Source organism: Fragaria vesca, linkage group LG3 (genome assembly GCF_000184155.1).
Source record: "Fragaria vesca subsp. vesca linkage group LG3, FraVesHawaii_1.0, whole genome shotgun sequence".
In the NCBI taxonomy this organism is placed as follows: domain Eukaryota; kingdom Viridiplantae; phylum Streptophyta; class Magnoliopsida; order Rosales; family Rosaceae; genus Fragaria; species Fragaria vesca.
Window position 1 is genome coordinate 25,423,531 of NC_020493.1, and position 25,830 is coordinate 25,449,360.

Consider the following 25,830-nt stretch of genomic DNA (forward strand, 5'->3'; position numbering starts at 1 on the left):
AAAAAAAAAAAAAACAACCCGAGAAAAAATAAAAAGGGCCACCGAAACGACGTCGTTAGGTTGTAATTTAACCCCAAATTGTGGATAGGTCCACTAATCTAGGTCACCAATACGGCACCGTTTGGCTGCTTCACAACTTATTTTATAGTTTCCTTGGAGCAATCTACAGTAGAAGCATAAAGGTTAAAAACGCATCGTTCAACCTGCCCTGTATCTTCTTTCTTTCTTCTCAGAGAGACAGAGAGAGAGAGAGAGACTAGAAATCCCAAGCAGTAAAGAGAGCTCCCTCCTGACAATCTCAAAGCGCGTGAGCCACACTCTCTAATACCCTCTCTCCGTTTCTTGGAGAATTTTTCTTTTTGTTTTTGGTTTTTTGGGTCTGAATTCTGGTATTGCAAGGATCCCCACAATGGCTTCTTGAAGGTACTAACAGAAAGCCAATTCCTTTTTCAAATTTGGGTTCTTGAATTTTTAGAATTTTGTTTGAATTAGGGCTCTGCGTTTTGTTTTTTTTTTTGTTTAGGGATTTGTGCCCAGAATGGGTTTGATGTGTTTGCCTGCTTGTGTGGATTGGATTGTGTTCTTAGTGCAAATGGGATTGGATTTTTAGTGTTTTTTTTAGAGGAATGCGTGATGGATTGTGGAATGTATGGGTTTGTTGAGTTTAGAGAGGAGTTTTGTGTAATTCAGGGTTAAAGCAAGCATATGAATCATTGAACATGTAATTCAGGGTTGTTTGTTATAATGAGATTCAATTTAGAAGTGATGAATCGGTATTGCATATTCTTATGATCTTATTTATCTAGTCTAGGTACTGCATGAGTAGGATGCTGTGTGTGTCGCAATGGTTTAAGGAAGCAGGACTCACATTGCGTTTTACATTCTTGTTTAGTTTAGGGTTTTGGAGTTTGAGGCTTTAGAAGTGTGGTTAGGCCAGAGGCTCTTTGCTATACTCTTAGGAAAACTTTTCACTGTTTACAGAAGGAGTAGAATCGTGGGGTTGCTACTGAAAATCGTAGGAGGGGTGTGTGGGAAAAGAGAACATTTGGAGGTTAACGTTATCAGCTTATTCAGGTTCCAAGTTGTTGCACTATGGCTATACAGATCACTCTAAACTGAGAAATTGAATTTGTGATTCTGTGTGACAGAGAGTGAGGCAGGGGGTGTGTTGCTTCTAATTTATGATCAAATTAAGACTTGCAACTTTATACCTTTACCATCTTTCTTTTCTGCATTTGTTTCTAACGTGGATGATTATAAAGTCAGTTTCTGGCTCTTTTATGCAGGTTTTACAGGAGCTATGGCTCTTCAAAAGTTTCCTTGTGGCGATGCTCCTTCTGTTAGCATGAAACACTTGAACTTTCTCAGTAAAGTGCATGAAAACACTCTACATGAGGATGTAGAGCCAAATCATGCCAGGGAACAAGATGTGGATGTTGACCTCAGAGAAGTGTATTTCCTCATTATGCATTTTCTTTCAGCTGGACCATGTCGTAAAACTTGTGTACAGTTCTGGAACGAACTTCTTGAACATCAACTTTTACCTAGAAGATATCACGCTTGGTATTCAAGGAAAGGGTTGCATAGTGGGGATGAGAATGATGATGGGCAATCATTCCCCTTGAATTACAATATGTTGGTGCCAAGGTATATGCATATCTTTTCTTGCTTTGCAACAAGTCACCTTTAATAATGTAATTTAGGTCAGCTTCTCTGACCTTTCTGCCACTTAAAAGACTTAATAATAAGTGGCATCAATTTATTACTTCTTGAAATAAGTGATAACATTTATTGCGCTCCTTGGTGTGACATGTATATGGGAGTTCTGGGCTTTTGTTACAGTTGTATAGTGGTTTTCTGGTTCTTCGTTGTGTTTTTATAAGCATATAGTACAGTCTGAAACACTATTCCTCATCGTAGCATTTGAACTTTGGTGTTTGGAGGGAAATAAATTTGCACCTTTTGATTTAGGGGGCCAATTACTGATAGAATGTAATGAATCTTAAATAATGGTAATTATCTGATAATTTTTTGTTTAAAGACAATATTGATAAGTTATCCCTTATCTTATATTAGTCAAATATGAACAAAGAAATAATGAGAGAAAGATCAACCATCTCTATCAATTTAGGTTTCAATGGTCTTTTATATAGAATTTAAATAGGTTTTGATGGTATTTTAGAGAGAATCTGAATCATCTTTGATAATTAGAAAACATGTCCAGGTCTTGAATATATTTGAATGGTCAAGAATTCTGTTTGTCCTCCATCTTATCAGAGCCGCTTGGTGAAACTAACTTGGTTAGCACGGAGAAATACTACACCAACAATTCAAAATCACGAGTTGTTTCCTTTGAGCTAATTACATGCACATACATACATATCACCACTTATTCTTCTTTGTTTTTAATTGAAATGTTTCTGAAAAATAAGCTGTTGGTCTGCATAGAATGTTTATGGGCATGCATGTGCTATTTAATTTACAGACTACCAATCTAGGGCCACTCTCAATTCACTACATATTGCACCCGCCATGACCTTTGAGGATCATGAGAATGCTATCTCGTTATTTTTTGTTTCATCTCTCTTTCCATGGATGTCAGTTTCACTTCTTGGTCTTCTACTGCAGGCAATTTAGTATGCTTGTAAATAATTCTTAAGTTTTTGTTTTCTTAAATACTTGTAATTAATTTTCTTTCAATTTTACACTTGCTTAGGTATCCTCACATTGAGCAGGATCACTTGGTAAAGCTTTTGAAGCAAATGATCCTGAGTATAGCCCCACCATCAAGGGGTATGACTGGTGGAAATGCCCCTAATGCAGCTGATGTACCTACTCTCTTGGGAACGGGCACATTTTCACTTCTGAGCTGTATGTGACATTAATTGAGTTTTGACCATTTCATTTTTAGGGTTGAATCTATGATTTTGTCAATTATGATTGTATCTTAGATTATTTTTTTGAAGTTTGGAAATAATAATCATGCATGCATTGGACTTTGCAAGTGTTTCCGTTCTTTTTTTGAAGTTCCTTCCAGTTGTGTGTCTGTTAGTCGCTGTCAGCATCATTTTCATTTTCTCTGTATTTTATTAGAACATGTCTTCTCCTTTCAGATGATAGGGATCAAGAAAACAACGAAATGAACCGACCTGCTGCTTACATGCGTTGGCCTCACATTAAAGCTAATCAGGTGCATGGGTTAGGTTTGAGGGAAATTGGGGGAGGTTTCACCAGACATCACCGTGCACCGTCTGTTCGTGCTGCATCTTATGCCATTGCAAAACCATCAACCATGTTTCAGAAGATGAAAAATACCAAGAGAATAAGGGGCCATCGAAACGCTGTCTATTGTGGTATGTTTCCAATCCTGAGAGTTCACCAGCTATTACATAGGTCCATATGGAAGTTTATTCCACATATTATTACCAATATTTAAAATGAATGGAATTACTTTGCTTAATAAGTAACCATATTGATACCCCCCTTTCTCTTTTATATATCTGCATCATAGCTGTTGTTATCAAGATCATGCTCTAGATAGTTTGCAGTCTGTAGATTAAGGATTCATGATTAGATATTTAAGTGGCCGGAGAGAATGAAAGAGAATTTTGTAGTTTCTCTTTCAAGGGAACGTGGTTGTCCCTCCAACAGTGGAGAGATTTGGAGGATTTTAGGTAGTTCTACTTTTTTGTATCCCAAAGATTCCTAAGTGATGGTTTCTTTCAATTTCTATACACTATCAAACAAAAGTAAGTGCTGAAGTTCTGTGTCTCATTTCGAAGTATCTTGTGAAATCAGAACAGGCTGGGCGGATCTTGTAAAAATGAAAAAAAAAAATATGACGTGCAATATATCTTAGCTACAGTGGAGGGATTGCGTGGTCAAACATAATATCTGGTTAATGATTTTCTTTTCTCAGGAATCACTTTTAATTTCTTCTGCTCTTCTCTTCATCTCAGTTCTATCTCATCTGTAAAACCTAGTTTTTTTTTTTTTTTTTTTTCTCACTCGGATCGGGTGTTTGTCATAAAGTGCCTGCTTTTATTTTCTTCTGCTGTAATATGTTGCAAATGCTGAAGCATAGTAAGATATGGCTATATTCATTTCAAATTTGTGAACCCGCATCACTAAGCTCTGAATTTAGTGTTCAGTATTCGTCTTCCACATTATTTTGGTTTTTTTGTCCCTGGGCCACATCATTTTCAGGTGTTTTTTTTGGGTACGATTCAACCTATGTACATTCATCTGAGCCCACATATTTTAATGTTTTGAATACAATTCTTGTTTGACATCAGTTGTCAATTCTATCTTCGTACAGCATTTTGTTTTCCTACTTTTTTTCTTCCCTTTGGTGTATTTTGAGTGTTTGTCTACTGTTTTTTCTTATCAAGCTTGTATAGCACACGATGTGATAAGTTCTCACAATGGTTTATTTCGACTTGAATCATGCAGCAACATTTGATCGCTCAGGTAGATATGTTATCACTGGTTCAGATGATCGCCTGGTGAAGATCTGGTTAATAGAAACTGCATTTTGTTTGGCCAGCTGCCGTGGACATGAAGTAAGTTGTTATGGCTCATCAAAGACCTGCTTATCCTTTTCTCCTCCTTACTTTCACTTATTTTTTGCTTGAAGGGAGACATCACTGATTTAGCTGTGAGTTCCAACAATACTTTGGTGGCATCCGCATCAAATGATTGTATTATACGAGTTGTAAGCATTCTCTGTTGCCCAGTTACAAGTTGTGTCTCTTTTTTGCTTTATTTTTTTTTTCGGGTAACATAGTGCTAATTTAAGAGAACTTTTGGTTTCCTTAGTGGCGCTTGCCAGATGGGCTTCCAATTTCAGTGTTGCGGGGACACACTGGAGCTGTGACTGCAATTGCATTTAATCCCAGGCCTGGCTCTACATACCACCTTCTATCGTAAGGCCGATTCTCTGTCACTGAAATAATTTTTCATGTAAAGTCTTTTTGTTAGAAACTTAGAATAAGTCACTCTTGACTCGACCATTCCTATTCTTAAGTGATGTACTGCCGGTTTTTCTTTTTACCAACTTGCTTTGGTCAGATAATATTTAGTTGATGATCGTAACTGAAGTCCTAAACTGGAGAATGGCATGGGTCACCGTTTTCTTTTCTTTTTCTCAGCTATTGCCTATATTCTGTAGTCCTTTTGTTATCAATTTTTTATGTTACTTTTTGTTTGTACCTTTTCATCAAATTTGTTTTTTTTTTTTTCTACCTTTTCATCAAATTTGTTTTGTATCTTCTTCTTCTTCTTCATCTTCTTTTTTCTTTTGTTCAATATCTAATAATGTAGGCCTGTCAATGTATTGCTAGAGATATTTTTGTCCCAAACTTTGAAGGATTTAGTTTTGGTGGATTTTTCTGGTAGGAGTGTACAACTAGTATATAACTTTTGGACATGGGGTCGTGTAGGAATATGAAATTTTACAATAAGATCATAGGAAATGGTATGTACAGATTAAGTTAATTGGGCACGGAAAGATGAGGATGGCTGGTATATCAAAGGAAATTATATTTTTAGACTGGTCCATAGGGTCGCGTGGAATATGAAATTTTAGGATAAGATTGTAGGAAATGGTATGTACAGATTTAAGTTCATTGGGGGCAGAAAGATGAGGAAATGGTATGTACAGATTTAAGTTCATTGGGGGCAGAAAGATGAGGAAATGGTATGTACAGATTAAATTATTTGGGCACATGGGGTCGTGTGGGAATATGAAATTTTATGATAAGATCATAGGAAATGGCATGTACAGATTAATTTATTTGGGCACAGAAAGATGAGGATGGCTGGTATATCAAAGGAAAATATATTTTTAGACTGGTCCATAGGGTGGTGAAGATTAGGAGAATGTAGTTTGCGAATAATATGTGATAATGATGTTAAAGATGTGATTCTTATTGGATGGAGATTATGTATTTCATTTTGGGCTGCTTTTGGTTGAGTGATGAAAGTGGCAATTTGTGGGTAGGCATTTTAGCAGCCATTTTTGTGCAGTTTGGATGGTGAGGAATAGGAGAACATTTTACAACAAATGTAGGAAGAAGGGGATTTTGTTGTGGGATAATATGAGGATGTTTGCTTTTGGGCTTTACTATCTACTGTTGTTTTTTTTTTTTTTTTTTTTGCAATATGCCACTTTCTCTATTCATGTAGATTGAAGGGCTGCTCTAAGATGTCCTTTTTTCTTTACCTATTTAGATGATGGTATAGAACTATAGATCACGTTCAGTTGTTCACCTCTCTCTCTCTCTTTCTCTCCCTCCCCTCCCCACCTCCCCCCCACACCCCCCTCTATATATAATTAAGTATATATAATTAAGCAAGCGAGTTTTAATTTTGATGCTGTTTTTCAATGCAGAATGCTGTTAATTTTAATTTTTTTATTTTTTATAATTTTTGATATGCCGTTTTTTTTTGTGGACGATCACTTTCTTATGATCTACCTTGTATTGTTCTTTTGCCATTGCAGTTCCTCTGATGATGGAACTTGTAGGATATGGGATGCCAGGAATTCTCAAGTGACTCCAAGGATATACATTCCAAAACCTTCAGATACTACAACTGGTCAGTTTCTTGTTCAGTGCAGCCAAGATTAACCAACTTATTAACATGTGAAAAAACTTAGTGTTGTATTATAATTGCCTGGATGCAGGGAGAAACAGTGGTCCATCCTCAAGCACTGTACAGAGCCATCAGATCTTCTGTTGTGCATTTAATGCTAATGGAACAGTCTTTGTTACCGGTAGCTCAGACACTCTTGCGAGGGTATATTATACTTTTGGGTCCCTAATATCATTTCCACAACCTTTTTCTGTTTAGTTGTTATCATCGGTATTTCAGTGAACTAGTAAATATAGTGCTTGCAATGAGAAATGGATTGACATATCAATTGTATCACTGTGATAATCTATATCCGAAATAAATCTATCTGTTTTTACTGAGAGAGAGCTAATTGTAGGTGTGGATTGCTTCCAAGCCAGGCTCAGATGAGTCAGACCAACCGAATCATGAGATAGATGTGTTATCTGGCCATGAGAATGATGTCAATTACGTACAATTTAGGTAAAGTTGTTATAGTAATTTCCACAGGTACACACACGCATATGTATCTAATCTTTGCATGATGATATATGTTTCTTCATGCAATGCAGTGGCTGTGCTGTAGTATCTAGATTTATGGCAGCTGACACCTCAAAGGAAGAGAATGTTCCTAAATTTAAAAATTCGTGGTTCGTTTCCTTTGCCTTTCTTTTTGACTCTGCTGTAAAGTTTGCTATTATCCTGTTGCTTTTATTATTTCTTCTCCCGGTGATCTTTTAGCTGCCATTTAATAATATATACATTCCCCGGTGTTTCCTTCTCCCAGGTTCAATCATGACAATATAGTTACTTGCTCTCGCGATGGGAGCGCAATTATCTGGATTCCCAAATCACGAAGATCACATGTAAATTATTTTTACTCTAAATGATAACTTTCAAGTTTTAACTTTCTATTCTATTTTAAGCTTATCAACGGAAAAAGTTATGCAGAATAAATAAGCTTTTTTCATTTTTTAGGGAAAATCTGGTCGTTGGACAAGAGCTTATCATCTGAAAGTTCCCCCTCCACCAATGCCTCCTCAACCTTCACGTGGAGGCCCCCGCCAGAGAATTCTTCCAACTCCTCGTGGTGTTAATATGATTATCTGGAGTCTTGACAATCGCTTTGTTCTTGCTGCTATCATGGGTGATTTGTTCATTTCTCCTTTTGATGTGTATATTATAAGAGCTAGTGTCTTAATACCTTTGCATAATATAAATTTATTGGTGTGGATGGTTTACGAACTTGAATTGAGCAGATTTGTTCTTGTCAAGGCCATAAATTCGGTAATGTAACAATTTGATATCTATATTTTAATGCAGATTGCAGAATATGCGTATGGAATGCTTCTGATGGTAGCTTAGTGCATTCTTTGACGGGTCACACTGAATCTGTAAGTAGTTGAATTTCTTCTCCATGGATCTGTTTCCTTTAGAATTTTGTTATTTGATCTTGCAAATATGATACTAAGCTCACTAGTGTGTGGGTGTAACATTTGGAACAGATACATATCTTTACTGAACACATTTTCAATAGGATATCCTTTTCAATACCATTTTAATTTCTTTTGTTTACCTAGTAGTCTGTTAGTATAGAATGGGTTTTAGAAGAACCGACATTCCTGGAATCATTTGACATTTACAATATGTTTTAATCAATATCCCCTGTAATTTGTACTTGAAGTCCTTTCTTATCTGCATGTTTTATTTTGTATTTAATATATAGTTTTGTGGGTACGTCGATCCTTCTGTTGCTTTCTTGTCTGTCATATAGCACTTAAGTAGCTTCTTCTAGTGAGTTTTTAATGTCCTGTGTCATCTTTTCTCAGCTTGTGTTGCATGCTTCTGTGTAGATGATTTTTATCATTATATGAAAATACTTTAATCCTGACCTGCAACTCCGAGGCTCCATTGGTAACCAGTTTTGGTTACTTAAGCTGGAGGAGCAAAAGTTAAATCACTGATAATATTAATTTGTGTTCTTGATAGACATATGTTCTGGATGTTCACCCTTTCAACCCCAGGTTGGCAATGAGTGCTGGCTATGACGGAAAAACAATTGTCTGGGATGTGAGTTTCCAGATTCCTTATTCTACTTGTAATTTCTTCAAAAGATCTCTCTTCTTGAATGCCTTAGTTGACTTGCAATTTCAGATATGGGAAGGCATGCCTATCTGTATATATCAAACTTCACAGTTCAGATTGGTTGACGGAAAGTTTTCGCCGTAAGTCGAGAATAAGAAGCCTTAGTTTTGGATTTTTTTTTTTCTTCGTAGTGGTTGTATTGAATTTTAAAAGTTCTGTTTTGTTTATAATCGTCAATGTGATAGTTTTCTCTTCAAAATATTACATAATTTTCTCCAGCTTTATTTGGTACTTCAATTTGGCCTTGTAGTACTATGTAGGATTCATTGCATACCTCTCTTGAATCCCAACTCCCACATTATCAGTTGGCAAATGACCCTAGTGGCTTTCATGTACTTACAAAGTGTTCATTCTCTCTACTTTAGGGACGGAACGTCGATTATACTATCTGATGATGTTGGGCAACTCTACATATTGGACAGTGGCCAAGGGGAGTCCCACAATGATGCAAAATATGATCAGGTAGATTTTCCCCTTCTCTTTGTATAGAATATATCTTTACACTTCTGTTAACAACTGTACTTAACTTCCATGCACTTATCTTTCAGTTTTTTCTTGGTGATTATCGCCCAATCATTCAAGACAGCTTCGGGAATGTTCTTGACCAGGTTAGTTGGTTTCGCTATTAATGATGAGATTTGTGGTTGAATCCATTCTCTTTGTCTTAAATTTTACTGCTCAGAATATAAAAACATTTTTGTATATTTTCATTTGATTTTTACTTTCTATTATTCTTTTCTCTCCCCAGTTCAATTGCTGAAATATTTGAACATTAGAACTTAATGTTTGTCCTCAGTAACTGTTACACTTACAGGACCCATTTTTATGTTATATTTCCTGTGTTCTTAAATTCACCTTCTACCCATGCATTCCCCTACATGACCAATGGACTTATAATTCGTTTAGTTTATATACTTTTATTTCTGTTAGTTATTTATACCATGGGGTCTCACTGGTGATTTTGACTGATTGATAGCTGTTTGGCATAGTGCGACCAAAATTCAATTTTCTTTTAGGAGTTGAGATGTTAAAGTCAGAGCTAAAATCCGATGCCGTGCTATATTTAGCATGATGTTGCCCCTACCTTTTAGAAATCAATTAATAGTATGGATGTGTATGATTTGACTTAGCACAAGTCAATTCTAATTATATCTCTGTGTGTAGTGCTTTTATGCTGCGTTTGATTCTTTGATCCCTTAAGATGTTATCTGCAACATTTGTTTCAGGAAACTCAGATTCCAGCATACCGACGGAATATGCAGGATCTACTTTGTGATTCAGGTTTCTCTCTAGTCCATTTCCCTTATGGAACTATCCTTATCTGGATTTTCAATTTTCTGAAGCACTGGTTATTGTGAAAACACTAGGCATGATACCATATCCGGAACCCTACCAGAGTGCGTACCAGAAGAGACGATTAGGAGCCCTGGGTTCTGAGTGGCGTCCTTCATCGTTAAGACTTGCTGTTGGGCCTGACTTCAGTTTAGATCCAGATTTCCAAATGCTACCTTTGGCAGACTTGGATATGTTATTGACCGAGCCGCTACCAGAGTTTGTAGATGCCATGGATTGGGAACCAGAAAATGAAATGCAAAGTGATGATGCTGATTCAGAGTACAATATCACTGAAGATTATTCTACTGGAGGGGAGCAAGGAAGTTTAAGTTCAAACCCTTCTGTTGATCCAGAGTGCAGTGAAGAAGATAGTGACGAGGATGCTCAACTGGATGGACTACGAAGATCAAGAAGGAAAAAACAAAAGGCTGATGTGAGTTCCCTCTCAATAACAAATAACTTTTAGAATCTTGTTAGATGTTGCTTGACTGTGTTCCCTTTCTCTTTTCTTCAGATTGAAGTCATGACGTCTTCTGGAAGGTGTATTAAAAGGAGGAACTTGGATGACCGTGATGATCACTCATTCAGAAGTAATAGAAAAAGGAAATCAAGGCATGGCCGAAAATCTTCAAAAAAGAAATGCTCCACATCGAAGTCACTGAGACCTCAAAGAGTTGCTGCACGCAATGCCCTTACACTATTTTCTAAGATAACGGGACGACATACAGACGGGGAAGATGAAGATGGATCGGAAGGAGAAATTTCAGGAAGTGAATCAACGCTGCAAGATTCAAATGTTGAGAGTGATGGATCCGATAGAGAAAATCACCTAAGCAACCATATGAAAGGAAAACAGGTTTTACTCAATGAATCTGAGGACCCGGTCAAATCTCATGAACTTCCTGAACTTCAAAGGAACTCTGGGAACAGGAGGAGATTAGTGCTAAAACTGCCAAGACGGCCGTCAAATACAAATACGATTGTGGATACAGAAAGCACAATACATAAGTGCGAAAATCCGGCTTATCTGGTTGACCAATCTTGCAATCACAAAGCCAGTGAAGCAAATGAGAATCACATGAACTCTCAGGATCTAAGGACCTCTCCTGGTCAGGAAAATTGCAGCATGTTTGAAAGAGCAGTGGGAGGGAAATCATACGAAGTTGAGAATTATTTGGACTTGACTGAGAATTATAAAGTTGGAAGTATAAGATGGGGAGGGTCCAGAGCTCGAACATCAAAGCGGCTGAGAGTGGGAGAAGCCACATCACTGGATGCACTTGCCAGTACCAGTCTAGCTGTTGTTGGTCACGGTGGAAACACAGAATCTGAAAAGGATGGTCGAAACTTGTCCCCTCAATTAGAAAGCCCAAGGAATGGGGATATGATGGATGGAGTGGTTATGACAAATGAGAGAACTATTGGGACTAGTACCTCTGAGGACCTTAATGGTAAAGCTGAGGTTAATGAGAACTCGGGTTTTAGTGAATGCAAGGATCATGACCAATCACCTAAGTCTGTTCACATGGCTCATTGGGATGCAAGCACTTCCTCTGACCTCAACAAGGATGGGAGTGTTTTCTCTTCTGAACAAAATGAGAAGCTTACACCAGCCTCAACGAAATTAAGGTTGCGGAAGATTCCGAGGGGCCCTGAATGTCCTAGTGAACAGGTTATGAGCTCTGTAGTAGAGAATTTGGAAAGAGGTAGATGTAACACATTGCCTGAAAGCCTTCCAACAATAGATCACGATTCAATTGTGCCAGAGGATAATGGCTCCAAAAAATTTAACTCAGATCAAAGATGCAGCGGCTCACGAGAATCAGACATTCAAATTGAATCAGTCGAGTCCCATGTAAATAGAAACAAAATGTTTAGTGCTGTTTATAGGCGGGTGAAATCACATAGGGGTCGGAGTAATTTGGAAGGTGAAAGTAGTGGGAAGGGAGAAGGCACTTCACAAATTTCCAACACTAGCGACCAAAATGTCATTGCTGCAGTAGACTGCCGTGACGATTCAATTGATGGAGCTCGTAGGACACGGTCAATGGGGTTGAAGGCATCTACACGTGATCCAAGTAGTGTGGATCAAGATCACAAGTTAAGTCAAGGCCATGAGCCTAGGTATACATTCAGAAGTGCCCAGAACAACACGGTGCACAAATGTCAACTTCCGAATGAAGAACGGGGATCAAGTTCAAGGACAGCAGTTGGGTTGAGATCAACTAGAAACAGAAGGAGTTATTATGATCATGATGTGGATCCAATAGATAACAGGAAGTCACATCAATCAATGAGGAAAGGAACATGGTTGATGCTGTCGGCACATGAGGAGAGCTCACGATATATTCCCCAGTTAGGGGATGAAGTTGTCTATTTGAGACAGGTTTCTACTTTTATTGCTCCTGCCTTTTTGTTCTTTTTACTTTTTTTATTCTTGGGATTCTTGGAATGGGGTGTTTGGTTTTATGAGCTACGAAGACAGCCTCCCTTTTTATTGTTTTTGTTTGGATTTTAGCATATGAAGGCCATTGTTCACTAAACTTTTATAATTTTTTTATTTCTCAGGGGCATCAGGAGTATTTTGATCTTGGTAGGTTGAGAGAAGACCCGCCTTGGGCATTTATAAAGCAGAGAATAAGAGCTGTGGAGTTTTGTATAGTTCAAGACCTAGAATATTCTTTACTTCCAGGATCTGGGGATAGCTGCTGTAAATTGACCCTTGAATTTGTAGATCCTTCATCTGATGTGTACTGCAAGTCTTTCAGAATGACTCTGCCTGAAGTTACTGGTTTCCCTGATTACATTGTTGAAAAAACTCGCTATGTTGCTGCAATAGAGAAAAAATGGTCATGTAGGGATAAGTGCAAAGTCTGGTGGAAAAATGATGGTGACGACGATGGTAGTTGGTGGGATGGTCGGGTTGTGCAAATTCAGCCCAAATCTCCTGAGTTTCCTGACAGTCCATGGGAAATGTGTATGGTTATGTACAAGTCTGTTCCTAAAGAGACACAGCTACATAGTCCTTGGGAGCTTTTTGATACCGCTACTGAATGGGTGCAGCCCCAGATTGATGATAAGAGCAAAAACAAGCTGCATTCCGCCTTTGCCCAACTAGTGAAATCATCCCACAGTCGTCAGGTAGTAAGGCAAACCCTTTATTGTTTTTTGTTTTACAAAATGAAATCTTGGTTATAGCTGCATTTCGGCAAATTAGTTCAAGACTTGGTTTTTCATATGTTTGTACATTTCAGGATTCGTTAGGGATTAATAAATTGAAGCAGCTTCAGGAGAAGCCGAAGTTCAGAAATTGGTATGTGTTCATACCCTTGTACCTTACATTGCACTCGAATCTCTATCAAGGAAAACTGATAGATATCTTTGGTACCATATGGGGTTTTGAAATGTATTTGCCTTTTGGAATTGTCTCAGGTGTGCGGTTCCAATATCTCTTGACTTGATAGAGAGTAGGTTAGAAAACGACTATTACCGAAGTTTGGAAGCACTGAAACATGACTTTAAGGTAATGCTGTTAAATGCGCAAGCCTATGTAGAAAGCCATGCGGAGTCTTCAGGGAAAATGAAACGGACAGCAGATAAAGAATTTCTAGAGAAACTGCATTGTCTATCTGGCTGGTTTACAGAGACAATTTCGTCCTTGTAGCCGACCATCTGGCTCTTCTAATTTTTATATTTTTTTTATTTTTGTAGATATTTTACCTTCATATGTTTAGAGGGTTTTCCTTATGATACCCTAGGTTCATTTTTGGAAATGGATTAATCCTTTGGATATCCTTAGAAGCAAGTGTAAATTTTCCAGAGAAATCATTTTTGTACAGATGATATTGTTAATAACAACGAAGGAAAAACACCATTTTCATCTGACTTCCAAGCATCTGGGCGCCAGGACGTTGAGAGATTTTCATACTCCCCCGTTTCACTCTTGAAGACTGTTTTTCATCCTCCATTTATCTACTTTGAGAAATTCTTCAACAACAGTATAATAGGATATCCATTGTACCACCAAGGGAGCTGAACTTTCTAAACCCTCAGGACACTCGATTAAGGTCGTTGTCAAAGCTACATTTCTCCATTTCCCTCTCGAAAAAAAAAAAAAAAAACACTTATTTTGCCAGCCTCAAAATTACATCCTTGAGAGTTGAGATCAAGAGACAAACTCTGGTTGGGAAGTCGGAAAGGCTTGCTCTAATTCTTTTCTGTTTATTTATGCAGCCGGAGTTCTTAAAAGGTTTGGGAGAAGAACAAAAATCAGATCCATTCTCACATGCACTGAATATCTTCTTTTTGAATAATAGATATAAGGTAGAATTAGAAGTTTGAAGATAAAAACTTGAGAGCGGGGACTACATTGAGATATTTGCTGGGTCTATCTATTTAAAGTCTCCCTGCTACAAACATAAATAGTTTTTGCTTCACACTGAACAAGAAGTCCACAGTCTATTCCATGGCTCCAAGCTATATAAACTTACAAACCAACAGATTTTACAAAATGGTTAATGTTTCTAAAGAGACCTAAAGACCCTAAACCAACAAGCATGACATACATGAAGTTCTGTGGTGACCTAACTAGGCAGACAAGCTAGTAGGTGCACCCGTTCCATATCATCCGAGGGAGACAAGTTGCTATGCTTATATGTGCAGAGCTAGCACCTTACATTGAGACACATTTTGGGGTGAAACCTCAAGAATAAAACCGTAAGGGCCGGTGGGCCTTAAGCGGACAATATTTCAATGGTAGAGACTGGGTTGTTATAGATGGTATCACAGCCTGTCCCCGGCCGGAAGTGTGCCGACATGGACGTTGGGCCCTAAAGGGGGGTGGATTGTGGTGACCTAACTAGGCAGGCAAGTTAGTAGGTGCACCCGTCCCACATCGCCTGGAGACAAGTTGCTATGCTTATATGTGCAAAGCTAGCACCTTACATTGAACGCGTTTTGGTTTGAAACTTCAAAAACAAAACCGTGAGGGCCGGTGGGCCCAAAGCGGACAATATCTCAATGGTAAAAACTGGGCTATTACAAGTAACTTCCTGAGGAGTCCATAACGTCTTTACTGCCTGTCAAAGGAAGAAAAACAGTAATATACATGGAATCTCTGTATGTTCCCTTGTTTACTGATTTGTGTGTATACACTCTTTTATCTCTATGACTATATATAAAGGGAAGCATGAATCAATCTATACCAATATTTGAAATGGCTAATAAAACATTAAAACTCAAAATATAATCACCTGCCAGGGATATTAGGGTGACTAGCTCACAAGGAAACTTTCACATCATACCTCCCTTCACCAACATTTTTATATATATGCATCGCAGGAATATGAGGCTGGTACATATGTAAAAGGAAGAGAAATTGACAATAATTGTTGGTTCTTACCGTTCAGCAGATGGATGCACCAACAGAGATCTGAGTTCGTGCAACACTTTCTCCAAGTCATACAATGTAACCTGATATGAAATGCAATGGAAACTATATAATCCGGAGAATTCAATTTTGTGCACATTTGATATTTTATCATTTAATAACAAAGGGAAAACACCAGTTTCATCTCTCTTTCAAGCATCTGGGCTGCAGGATAGAGATTTTCATACTCCCTTCATCAGTTTCACTCTTCTTTTTAACATGAGATCATGTTTTTACATTGGTAACGTTGAAGACTCTTGTTCATTCTCCATTCTAAATACTTCGAGAATTCTTCTGATTTGTTGCCGTTTATTCTCGATCTTTGATTTCAGATCGAGCTGTTAGATTTATGCTCTTTAATTATTACCTCTCATTGATCATCTTCAAACTATCTCAGTTGAAGGTTAGCTCATTCCCGATTGTATTGATCTCACCAAATTATTTGTTCGGAAAATAAGAAACGAACAAAGAACTACGTGGGAGCGAAATAGATTCTAACAAGCTATGGCCCTAGAAGATAATAGCAGAGGGCAAGCAGGCAGGGATTCTACAGGTCTGGCACTGGCAGTTATAAGAAGTTCACAACTGAACTATCATATTGACAAACCAAATAGTTGGGAAATCAGGATACTGCTATTCTGGCAAAATGAAAGTGCCTGTTAATGTCAATTGATGGTCCATACACATGAAAACCTACACTAGGGATCAAAATTCTGGTGTCTGAAATGAAGGAGTATCTCGGGGCTCATACAGGACCGCTTAAAAGAGTCTGCTACACAATTAATAAACCTTAATCCAATTTCATAAGTACACCAGAACTAATTCTGAGCACAACTAGATTTGATTAGATGAAACTTGAGCATATTAGTCCCTCCACCTGTAACCACAGTTTGGGTTGCAGCAAACAAAGAACAACGTCATCCCTTCCTCTCCTCTAGCAGTTGCCTGCACATATATAAGAACTTGCACATTAGAATTACCTCTTACATTTTAAACATCTTGAACAAGAAAAGATGGTTTAAGATAGCTATGAACTTTATATATAATAACTCAAGGAGTGGAATCATGTGGAGTGAAAAGCTATCTAAAAGTACAATCTGACTATTCGCTTAGATGTTTATACCATATTTCTGGACATGAAAGGCTGGGATACAAACCCAAAAAGAAGAAGAATGATAAACAGATGTGACTTTCCTATGTTATAGTGGTGACAACTACAACTACTCAAAGATGTTTCAATGCCAAGTGATCACATAAACCACTGATCCCTAACATTCAGTTGAACCAAACAGGCAAAGTGATATGATGTATTGAAAAAGAACCATAACTTTGTCAAAGATAAGCTTTGATGCATTACTAAATCATGGATTGCTTAAAGGTTATACCTGTAAAATGTCTTTCCAGATGCATTACTAAAAGATACATTGTTAACAGGTTATATCTATTCTTTTCCAGATGCATTACAAAAGTAGCTAGAACGGCCCTCATGTGGAATACTTAGTAATTGTATATCATATTCTAAGTTGCATGGAAATCCATGGTAAAGACTTGAAGCATCAAAGAGTTGGAATTTCAACTGAAAGGCTTAGACAGATGTCATGTGTCTTATTAACAGAAACTTGAACATCCAGTCTCTTTGTATTTAACCAAGAACTAAGTTAACTGAAAAGGCACATGTAAAAGTACACAACTTCATCCAAAGAATGAGCATTTCACCTGAAAGAAGACAGCTTCTCCGTGCTTGCACTGAGCACAGCGCACAGCTTTTGTGCGAGGTAGAGTTGGATCTGCAGCTACATCTTGCAAGATTTGAGTGCGTTCCCCAACTGAGTGGTGTATCTCATTTCTGTAGACGCAGTTGTTATCAGCAACCTCCTGCAAAACAACACGTACTCTAATAAGAAAATGTACAAAATGGTTGAGCTATAGACCTTTAATCAGAAATGATAAAATCCTTCAACGTAGAAAATAGCGGGAGCAAATAGTAACAATAAGCTGAAAGCTGAATTTAGAAGGTAACTCCATATGAGAGACATCAAGCATGTTCTTCAGGTGTTAACTGAAGTGACAATTGAGCTTGTAAACTGAGCCTAGAAATATTTACAAATTTTGCAAACCCCGTAAAGAAAAAAAAAAATGATTAGCAGCAAACTGAAGTGACCCTCTAAGAAAAAGTTTAACGTCCAAAGTAGTGCAGATGAAGAATTTCCAAGCATATCACCAAAAACATGAAGAAAACCCTCTATTGAAAGAACTCCAGTAAAAGCTAGAGCCTTGGGTTATGTCAAGTAATTATGTCAATCCAAAAAGAGTAACGCCAACTGAAACTAGCTTCTCAAAAGTAACTCTTCAACCATCTTCCCGGTGGTGGCAATCGATCTTATGAACTAAGCCAAGAAACCTATTTGCAAATTATCAACATGACCCAAAAAGCAGAAAATGATGGCAAGCAAACCCAATGACCCTTCAGCAGAATATGGGCACAGATAAAAAAAAAGGGTAATTTTCAATGCAATTCACAAAAACCATTCTTTGAGAAAACTTAGAGTCAAAGTTACAACCTTTAGTTCATTCTAGAACTTAATTCAATAATGGGATTAGGGTTCTTGCAATTCTCAACAAAATAACACACACCAACCAAAAACTACCAAAATCAAAAGAGCAAATAGAGAGAAGGAGCGACCTGGTGATCGCAATTGCGGCACGCATAGAGGAGAATCTTGTCTTCCTTGTTCTCCTTTGGGTACAGAATGTTGTTGCTGCAAAAATGCGAAAACCCATATTTACAAATTAGAATTAAACTTCACAACTAAAGATGAGGAAAGAGAAAGCGAATGTGTTACTGACCATTCGCGGCAAAACTTCATGGTACTCATCTTGGTAAAGCTTGGGTCTTTTGAGAAGCTCTGTTCTGGTTGGGACTAAAGCTCTCTCTGCTCTTGCTTCACTGCACACTCTCAATAGTTTCCAGGGTTGAGACTCGCAAGAATACATTTTTGAAGGGCTTTCCCCAGGCCCTTATTTGATAATTGTTGCAATTTCAAGGGTATTCCCCGAAAATGTTAATATTTTGGTCATGTATTTAGGGCAAGTGCTGGACTACGCCATAAAGTACGGTACGTTGAAGTGGGGTCAGCCATGTGGCATAATAACGTCCACAATTCTTGAATTCCAAAGGCAACTAGGTAGTTTACAATTTAACTTTCGTTAATAGTAAAACAACCCCGTTATGGTGAAAATTTAAGAACATTTAAGTCAACGGTAATTCTAGCATATCGATCTCTTTAATGTTTGCTGGGTGGTGGTGCGAGCTCGAGAAACATAGAGGTGAGAGAGCAAAAGAGTAATAGGCCTAATGTTTAAAGAGAAACCATGGTCATTACTCATCAGCATGATCAACCGCCATCATCCTCTTCTTTAAAGATTAGGATGAGACGATGTCGATCGATGGTGTGAAAAAACAAAAACCAGCGAGAGGTTCCCTATTCTTCTCTGCTCCATCTCCGCAGACCATGTCGTCCCCGATCGTGATCTCCAAGGTCGACGATCTGATAAACTGGGTTCACCGCAGCTCCATTTGGCCCATGACCTTCAGCCTCGCTTGTTGCGCCGTCTAGATGGTGCACACCGGAGCTGCTCGCTACGATTTGAAGCGCGGTATCATTTTCCGGCACAGCCCACGCTAGCCGATTGCCTGATCGTCGTCACCGGTATTCTCACCGATTAGGTGTTGGTGATGGGAGACAGTCACATTACAGGATGATATTGAGACGATGATTGGGAAAGCGATAAGGAAGCAAAAGCCAGAAAGAATTAGAGTTGAGCTCATGGGACTTATGGTTTGGGGTTGACATAAACACCCTCATTATTTTTCTTTTACAAGTGATTTTTACTGTTAATGGAGTTAAATCTGAAATTTACTTATATACCCTTCGAATTCCAATTTTGTGGGCAGTATTACACCATGTGTCATGTCTTTCTTCAGCGTACAGTATGCTGACGTAATCCAGCGCTTTCCTGTAATTAGCAAAAGATTTTGGTTATTTCAGTATTTTGCATCGCTCATTGGGCTTATATTCCGAACAAAAAAAAAAAACATGTGTCTGATCGAGTATAAGTGTAGAGACAAAAAGATTAGTAAAAGAATAGATAATCATTATCTTATTCATTGATATAAGTCATTTATATAGGGAATTACAAAGTATCAATATGGTAATGATAATGAATACAGTCATATTCCAACTACATATCCTGATAGCATAAGACCAATGCACACATATGGAATATCCTAGAACACTCTCCCTTGTGCCGCGTGTCGGTATGCCGGTGGTGCTGATATGTCGCCTCATTAAAAACCTCGTCAAAAAACAAAAATCCTGTGGGAGAAAAACTAAACCTTAATCATATGAGAAAAAGAATACAATGCACCCTTCACATTTGATAGTGACATGTATGTATGTGCTAGACTCCCCTTGAAGTTCGCACCTCCCTCTGATCTTTACATCAATCATAGGGCTCTTCCTGATTTTTACTAATCATGGAAGTTTCAACAACTTATCATTAACATGTCTTCAAATGTGGCATTGGGCAATGATTAACTAGATCATGTCGTATAGTCCTCAAACATGATCTTTCACACTTAGATCTTGAGGAGAAGGCCGTTTGTGAACTCAAAACATAAGTTTGTGCACGAAATCAGATTTCAGCGCAGCATGACCTTCAATTACTAAAACAACTGTAACTTCCTCTAGGAAATACGTATGAACGAACCGTAAACGGTTTTGGAAACTAGACTCATTTAGTTTTCCAACCATATAATACACACATTCTGGTTCGTCAGGAGCTGTTCACAAAGTCCTGTCAAAGTTGACTGTTTTGGCAAAATCAGATTCTCGGACAGATTTGTCATACTTTACGAAAATTGCCATAACTCACTCAATATGATAGATATGATCAAATGGTTCATGTCCCTGGAAAGTAGACACATAGATCTTTCCAATGGTACCAATTTCACCATTTTTCGGTGAGTGAGATTTCTTGTAGGTCCCGTGGAATTTGACCTACGAAGCTTGATAGATTCTGATTTTGCTTTTGATGTGTCTTTCTTATGTAGGGATAGAATAAGCCTCAACCTTTCATACCATTAAGTATTGAAAAAAGAGTTACTGCCATTATATTAGCATTACGTGGAGGCATAGCTACACTTAGCTTTACAACTTTTCATAGCGAATGAGATGTCAAGTCTTTCGTATTGTGTTGAGTACATTGATGCGTCTTATTGTACTTAGATAGGAACTCCATCTCTTAACACATATTTGTCATCTTGCTTTAGGCAAAATAACGGATCTTTCTTTAGAGTAAAGACTCTGACTAATCATGGGGTATATGTAGGCCTCACTAGTTATAGAGCGTCTAAGCCAATTGATGAAAAATCATCATCAATACAGTCATCGAGTGCCTTATCGAGATCGTGTCTTCCCAAGATCTTGTTCATTCTAATTTCGGATGTTGATACATATTGGCATCTCTTGATCCATCAAGAGTCCATGTAAATCCGGAATGAACACGCAAAGGCATAATTCACCATATCCATTCTAAATCAAGTAGAGTCCATGTGCGTTTCAATACCCTTAGCAAACGCGTGCTCCTGTGGTCTGGAGCTACTTGATTCGAATTAATGAAGTTCGTTTAAGACCTTCATGTATATCCCTGATCCCATACAGATGTTATTATGACCACATTCATAGGTTGCATGTTCAGTTATTCGGAAACTACCAAACTGACAAAGTAGTGAAGTTCAACGACATCCATTACAAGAGCATATCTCATCGTAGTCGATCACAGTGCGTGTTAGTGAGAGACCTTGCTCCATAAGGTGAGTCTAAGCTCTTGTTCCCACTACGCTATTTAACAAAGACATAGTTGATAGAGTTTAGCTTGTGGTGTCGGCATCACCTGCCCAAGGACCTATCTCTTTGTTAATGTTGGATCGCATCTTTCCATTAGGCCAATCAACTAAGTTAAGTTGATATCCATCAACGAAGGGTGGTTCGATAGTAGACTCATTATCCCACATCCTCATGTACACTAATGTAATACTTGTAGAGATCTCTATATGGATTGGATTTGACATTGAGGCGTCTCCCAACGATAATCACAATTCAGACTTCATGAGATAGATTTGAGTATCACTGATTAATGGATTAGGTTGTGCCAAGCTCGCTTTCTTCCTAGTGCGAGAAAATATCAAACCTAAGGGCCTCCCTCCTTTTGGGGAGTCACACGGCCTTGTGACACTAATTTTGCCACTAAATGGTGTCACCATATCACCATCCATGGTGATGGCGTCAAGACCAACTCATTTTGGTCGCGCCATGTCCTCTTGATAGGACATCAATCTTTGCAGACATATTTGTAGCATGCGATCTCGTCACTTTAACACTTTATGCATTTGGGATCAAGATGAGACTTAGTGGGGACAAACCACGACAATTCACGTCGTTCCACTTGAACACTTGTGTTCTTATCTCCCCCTAACGGCGGGAATATTGTCTCATCAAAGTGACAATCCATAATTTAGTGGTGAATAAGATCGTCTGACAAAGTTTCTACATAAGCAGATTATAGGTGGAGGTTCATATCCAACTTAAACTTATTCAACTCAAATGACCCATCATTGTGCGCAGTGGCATTGTAATTTGGCACCTAAAAATAACAACTAGCCGAGCTCAAGGATTGGAGATCCATTTCAATCCTGCCGAGCTCAAGGATTACAATTTCGTGTCAATCCTTGTACACAGTCACGAGCTGTAGTATAAAAATATTCAATGATGGTGGGTCGTAGATGAATAGTAAAGTTGTATGCAAGCATGCAAATATTGTATAGCCCCAAGATGAAATAGAAAGATGAGTGCGCATCAATAATGAGCGACAAGCTAAAGTTTCTTGGTCATAGCCTCGGTGAGACCGTATTGCGTGTGAACATGGGGTACATGACATTTCAACTTATATCCCGATAAACTTCTTTAAAGAATAGGTAGTGAGCCTGTAGAAGTATAAGCAACATAAGCAGTAGATAATAATGTAACACGTGACCAGTGTGTTAACACCTCAACCAACACCATAAAGCAAAAAAAGGTGTTTGCAAGTTGGTTGTATCTATTTACATAGTTTGATGTAAGAATGGAATGTTCACTTTTGTGTCATTTAGCGTAGGAGAGTATCACTCCTAATTTAGCTAAAGAATAGGCTTTCAAAAAGAGCAATGAGCATTGCAAGGGACCAATGAGACATCGAGGGAATGCCGGTGCACCTCAATTGCTTGAGGAATTGTCCGGACGACCTCCGGGAAGTTGGAGCCGTGTTCGGGTGACGTCAATGTCCCTAGGGTGCCGCTATTTACAACCATGGCGTCACCATCATGCTTCATGGAGAAACTAGATCTTGAATGTCTTCGTTTTGAGAGGAAGAATGGATATCCATGAGAATTTCTCAAAATTTGGACCATTATATCTCTTCTAGGATGACCGATCTGGTCAAACCAAAGCCTATATGAGTCGGTGTCCCAAATATCATGTTTGGCGACAACATGTGATTCGATATTCGAATCATAGTGACATACAGTCCGCTAGATTGACTCGTAAACTTCTCTAAGATGCATTTCAGTCTGCATTCATGAGAAAGTATACACAAAAGAACTCTTGTTCATTCTCACAATGTGTTTTCAAATGAAAACTATTAGCAGGAATGTCTTTAAAACGCAACATGGTTCGGTTGCCTCTCAATGCATAGAGGGCATCTGTGACATTGATTATGGTGATATGAGGCATCAAGATTCAAACTAAACCGCGTCCCTAAATTATCAGTATGATTCAAGTATTGTAGTCACAGAAAATTTACAAGACACAAAATCCAGAGATAATTGTCGGTTCCTTAGAATGTTGTGGGTAATTCCACTATCTGCGAGACACTCATTGTCTCTATAAGACATATCTACAAAAAGGGTAGATAGACGAGTAAATAGTTTCACTTTAACCATTTAGAAGAATTGAAAGAAGCTACAAAAAGCTGCAATCCCGAGAGTGTATAAAAATTTCCGAGCAGAATGACCTTTGCGCACTAAAACAGCCATAACTTCTTCGTTAAAATAGATATGGACAAACCGTAAAAATTTCTAAAAACTAGACTTGTAGAGCTTTCCAATGATATAATGCTCACTGTCTGGTTCGTCCGGATCTGTTCACAAAGCTCAAATAAAGTTGACTGTCCAGAAGGGACAGATTGCTGTTTTTCGCAAATTTGGCATTGGCAAAGCTTTGAAACTTGCGGATGGCATGTGGGCATAAGCCGAAGCCAAAATAATGTTTATATGATCAAAATCAAGTCCTTTTGGTCGTTCTAAGGTCGTAAACTCCATGACTAGTTAGCAAAAGCTCCCTGACATGAACATATAATAACTCAGAGAACCTAGAGGATTCGATCATGATGATGATTGTCCGATTTTGATAAGTCTTTAACGTCTATTGCAAGACCGAAATTTAATAGCGTAGGGGGATCCAAAATCAAAAGCTTTTAGTAACTCCAAGTTAGTATGATCAGTCATGTCCGTGGAGGGTCGGTAGTGCGAGGCACACTTAAACCACTATCTCTTTAATTTCGGACAATTATAAGACATCACACTGAGCTTGGATAAGCCTAGTTGAACAGTTGATGATGGAAAATCCATTATAGGATAGAAGACTTAACTAGAAAACATGTGGGCGATCCTCCTTGAGGATGCGGTGCCGTGAGTCACCTTCAAAGGAAAGGACCAAAATCGGCACAATATGCCATGTTTCTAAGGACGATGTAAGAATATACATCTTTTTTTGTAAATAAATACGAACCATGAGAGGAGAATAATTTCATAATTTCGAAAAAATTCTCAGGACATTCATTATTGCTAATGTGAGTGTATATCGAGGTCTCGAATAAACAAAGGACATCGATACGACGTCTTATTATATATAGCTTGGAAAGAAAATCAATGTCTAGCCAATGACGTCAAAGTCATGGGTAGCTAGAGCAAGATCCGAATCTTTGAAATCTGCGATCATGAGGATGACGTTATTGTCCTCATATTGATTTTTCGTACCTTTTTTTGTATGCATTCACGATTTGAGGATGAACTTGATAATCTTGAACCAGTGATCTAGAGATCCACAACGGTTGCATTGTCATGAGTTGGCATGAGTTGTTTTGATAGATTGGTGTCTAGACCGGGAGTGTCACCATTAGGGCCGGCGACACCTCCCCCTCTTTTCTAGACATCGACACGGCGTTTTCTGCTGTTGCCGTGACCCATATTGTTGTCCTCACATTAGGGGACAATCCTAAATACGTTTATCGTATTAGCGTATATACAATTCTCGTTTGTAATTGTATGATCAAAATCAAGTCTCGTTGGTAATTCCAAACCAACTTGGAGGGCCTACAGAACTTGATGATGATCGAATCTGCTAAAGATTATGGATCAGGATGCCATGGAATATCATCGACGATATGTAGTCAAATAAGGTGGTAAGCAATCCACTTGACTTAATAACTCAACAAGTTGAGTTAGATGGACGTTTCAAGAAACATTCCATAAGTGCATTCTACAGTACTATGTGGTCATTACTTTTTATACAGATTGTCGTTGAAGGCTTGTTGTTGCATGTCGATGTGGCGTCTCAAAACTTTGAGCTCGAGAGATGTGAAATCTTGGCATCTAGGCTTGTTAGCCTGGGGGTCAAAACATGTGATTTAATCCATTCCAATGAATAGTTCCACAGATACCTAGCGAAGATTCGCCTTAGGCATTGAGTATGTCAAAACTCAAATGAGCAGAATGTTGTTTTGCTCTTGCATACAAAACCAAGCAGTTATGAGACTCGATATAGGTCATAAATGATGCTTTTAATGGTTTTTCATACAGATTGATCACACACAATCCTGAAAAAGCCACGAATTAATCAAACACAATTCAGAAAAAGGCCTCGGATTGATCAAACACAATCTGGAAAAAGATCGGGGTTGATCACACACAACCCGGACAAAGAAACAAGAGTAATCAAATACACATTTGACCCGCGAATAAAATTTCGGGATTTTTACCTGCACGCACAAAATCCCAAGCATAGAATGGAAATGAAGAAGGAGAAGGGAGGAAATGATTTTATCCTCCCCAAGTTATTGAACTTGGAAAAGTTTAGGGTTTCAAAACATACCTTTCGAAACTTTAAACACTTGAAGAAGTCAAAAATTGTAGTCGGAGGAAACCAAAAATCGTC

The 25,830-nt window shown here is 38.2% G+C and overlaps 1 protein-coding gene and 1 pseudogene across 2 annotated transcripts; one reads left to right on the forward strand and one right to left on the reverse strand.

Annotated features, from left to right (window-relative positions):
- Positions 1-1,054: 1,054 nt before the first annotated feature.
- LOC101290943 lies at positions 1,055-13,829 on the forward strand (annotated as a pseudogene). Its single transcript, XR_184397.1, has 23 exons — positions 1,055-1,647; positions 2,717-2,871; positions 3,114-3,353; positions 4,453-4,562; positions 4,637-4,714; positions 4,819-4,925; positions 6,503-6,597; positions 6,686-6,798; positions 6,992-7,095; positions 7,185-7,262; positions 7,400-7,559; positions 7,591-7,759; positions 7,936-8,006; positions 8,602-8,682; positions 8,767-8,837; positions 9,123-9,219; positions 9,306-9,365; positions 9,984-10,038; positions 10,125-10,525; positions 10,607-12,478; positions 12,661-13,233; positions 13,347-13,405; positions 13,525-13,829. The product of XR_184397.1 is annotated as an uncharacterized LOC101290943 (transcript).
- Positions 13,830-15,975: 2,146 nt separating this feature from the next.
- Positions 15,976-18,490, reverse strand: LOC101311742 (DNA-directed RNA polymerase II subunit RPB9-like). The gene is made up of 4 exons (XM_004295046.1): positions 18,368-18,490; positions 18,204-18,279; positions 17,237-17,395; positions 15,976-16,465 (listed from the first exon to the last, which is right to left on the reverse strand). Exons 1-4 carry the CDS (start codon positions 18,394-18,396, stop codon positions 16,385-16,387), a joined length of 345 nt encoding a protein of 114 aa, XP_004295094.1. The 5' UTR covers positions 18,397-18,490; the 3' UTR covers positions 15,976-16,384.
- Between the last annotated feature and the right edge of the window lie 7,340 nt (positions 18,491-25,830).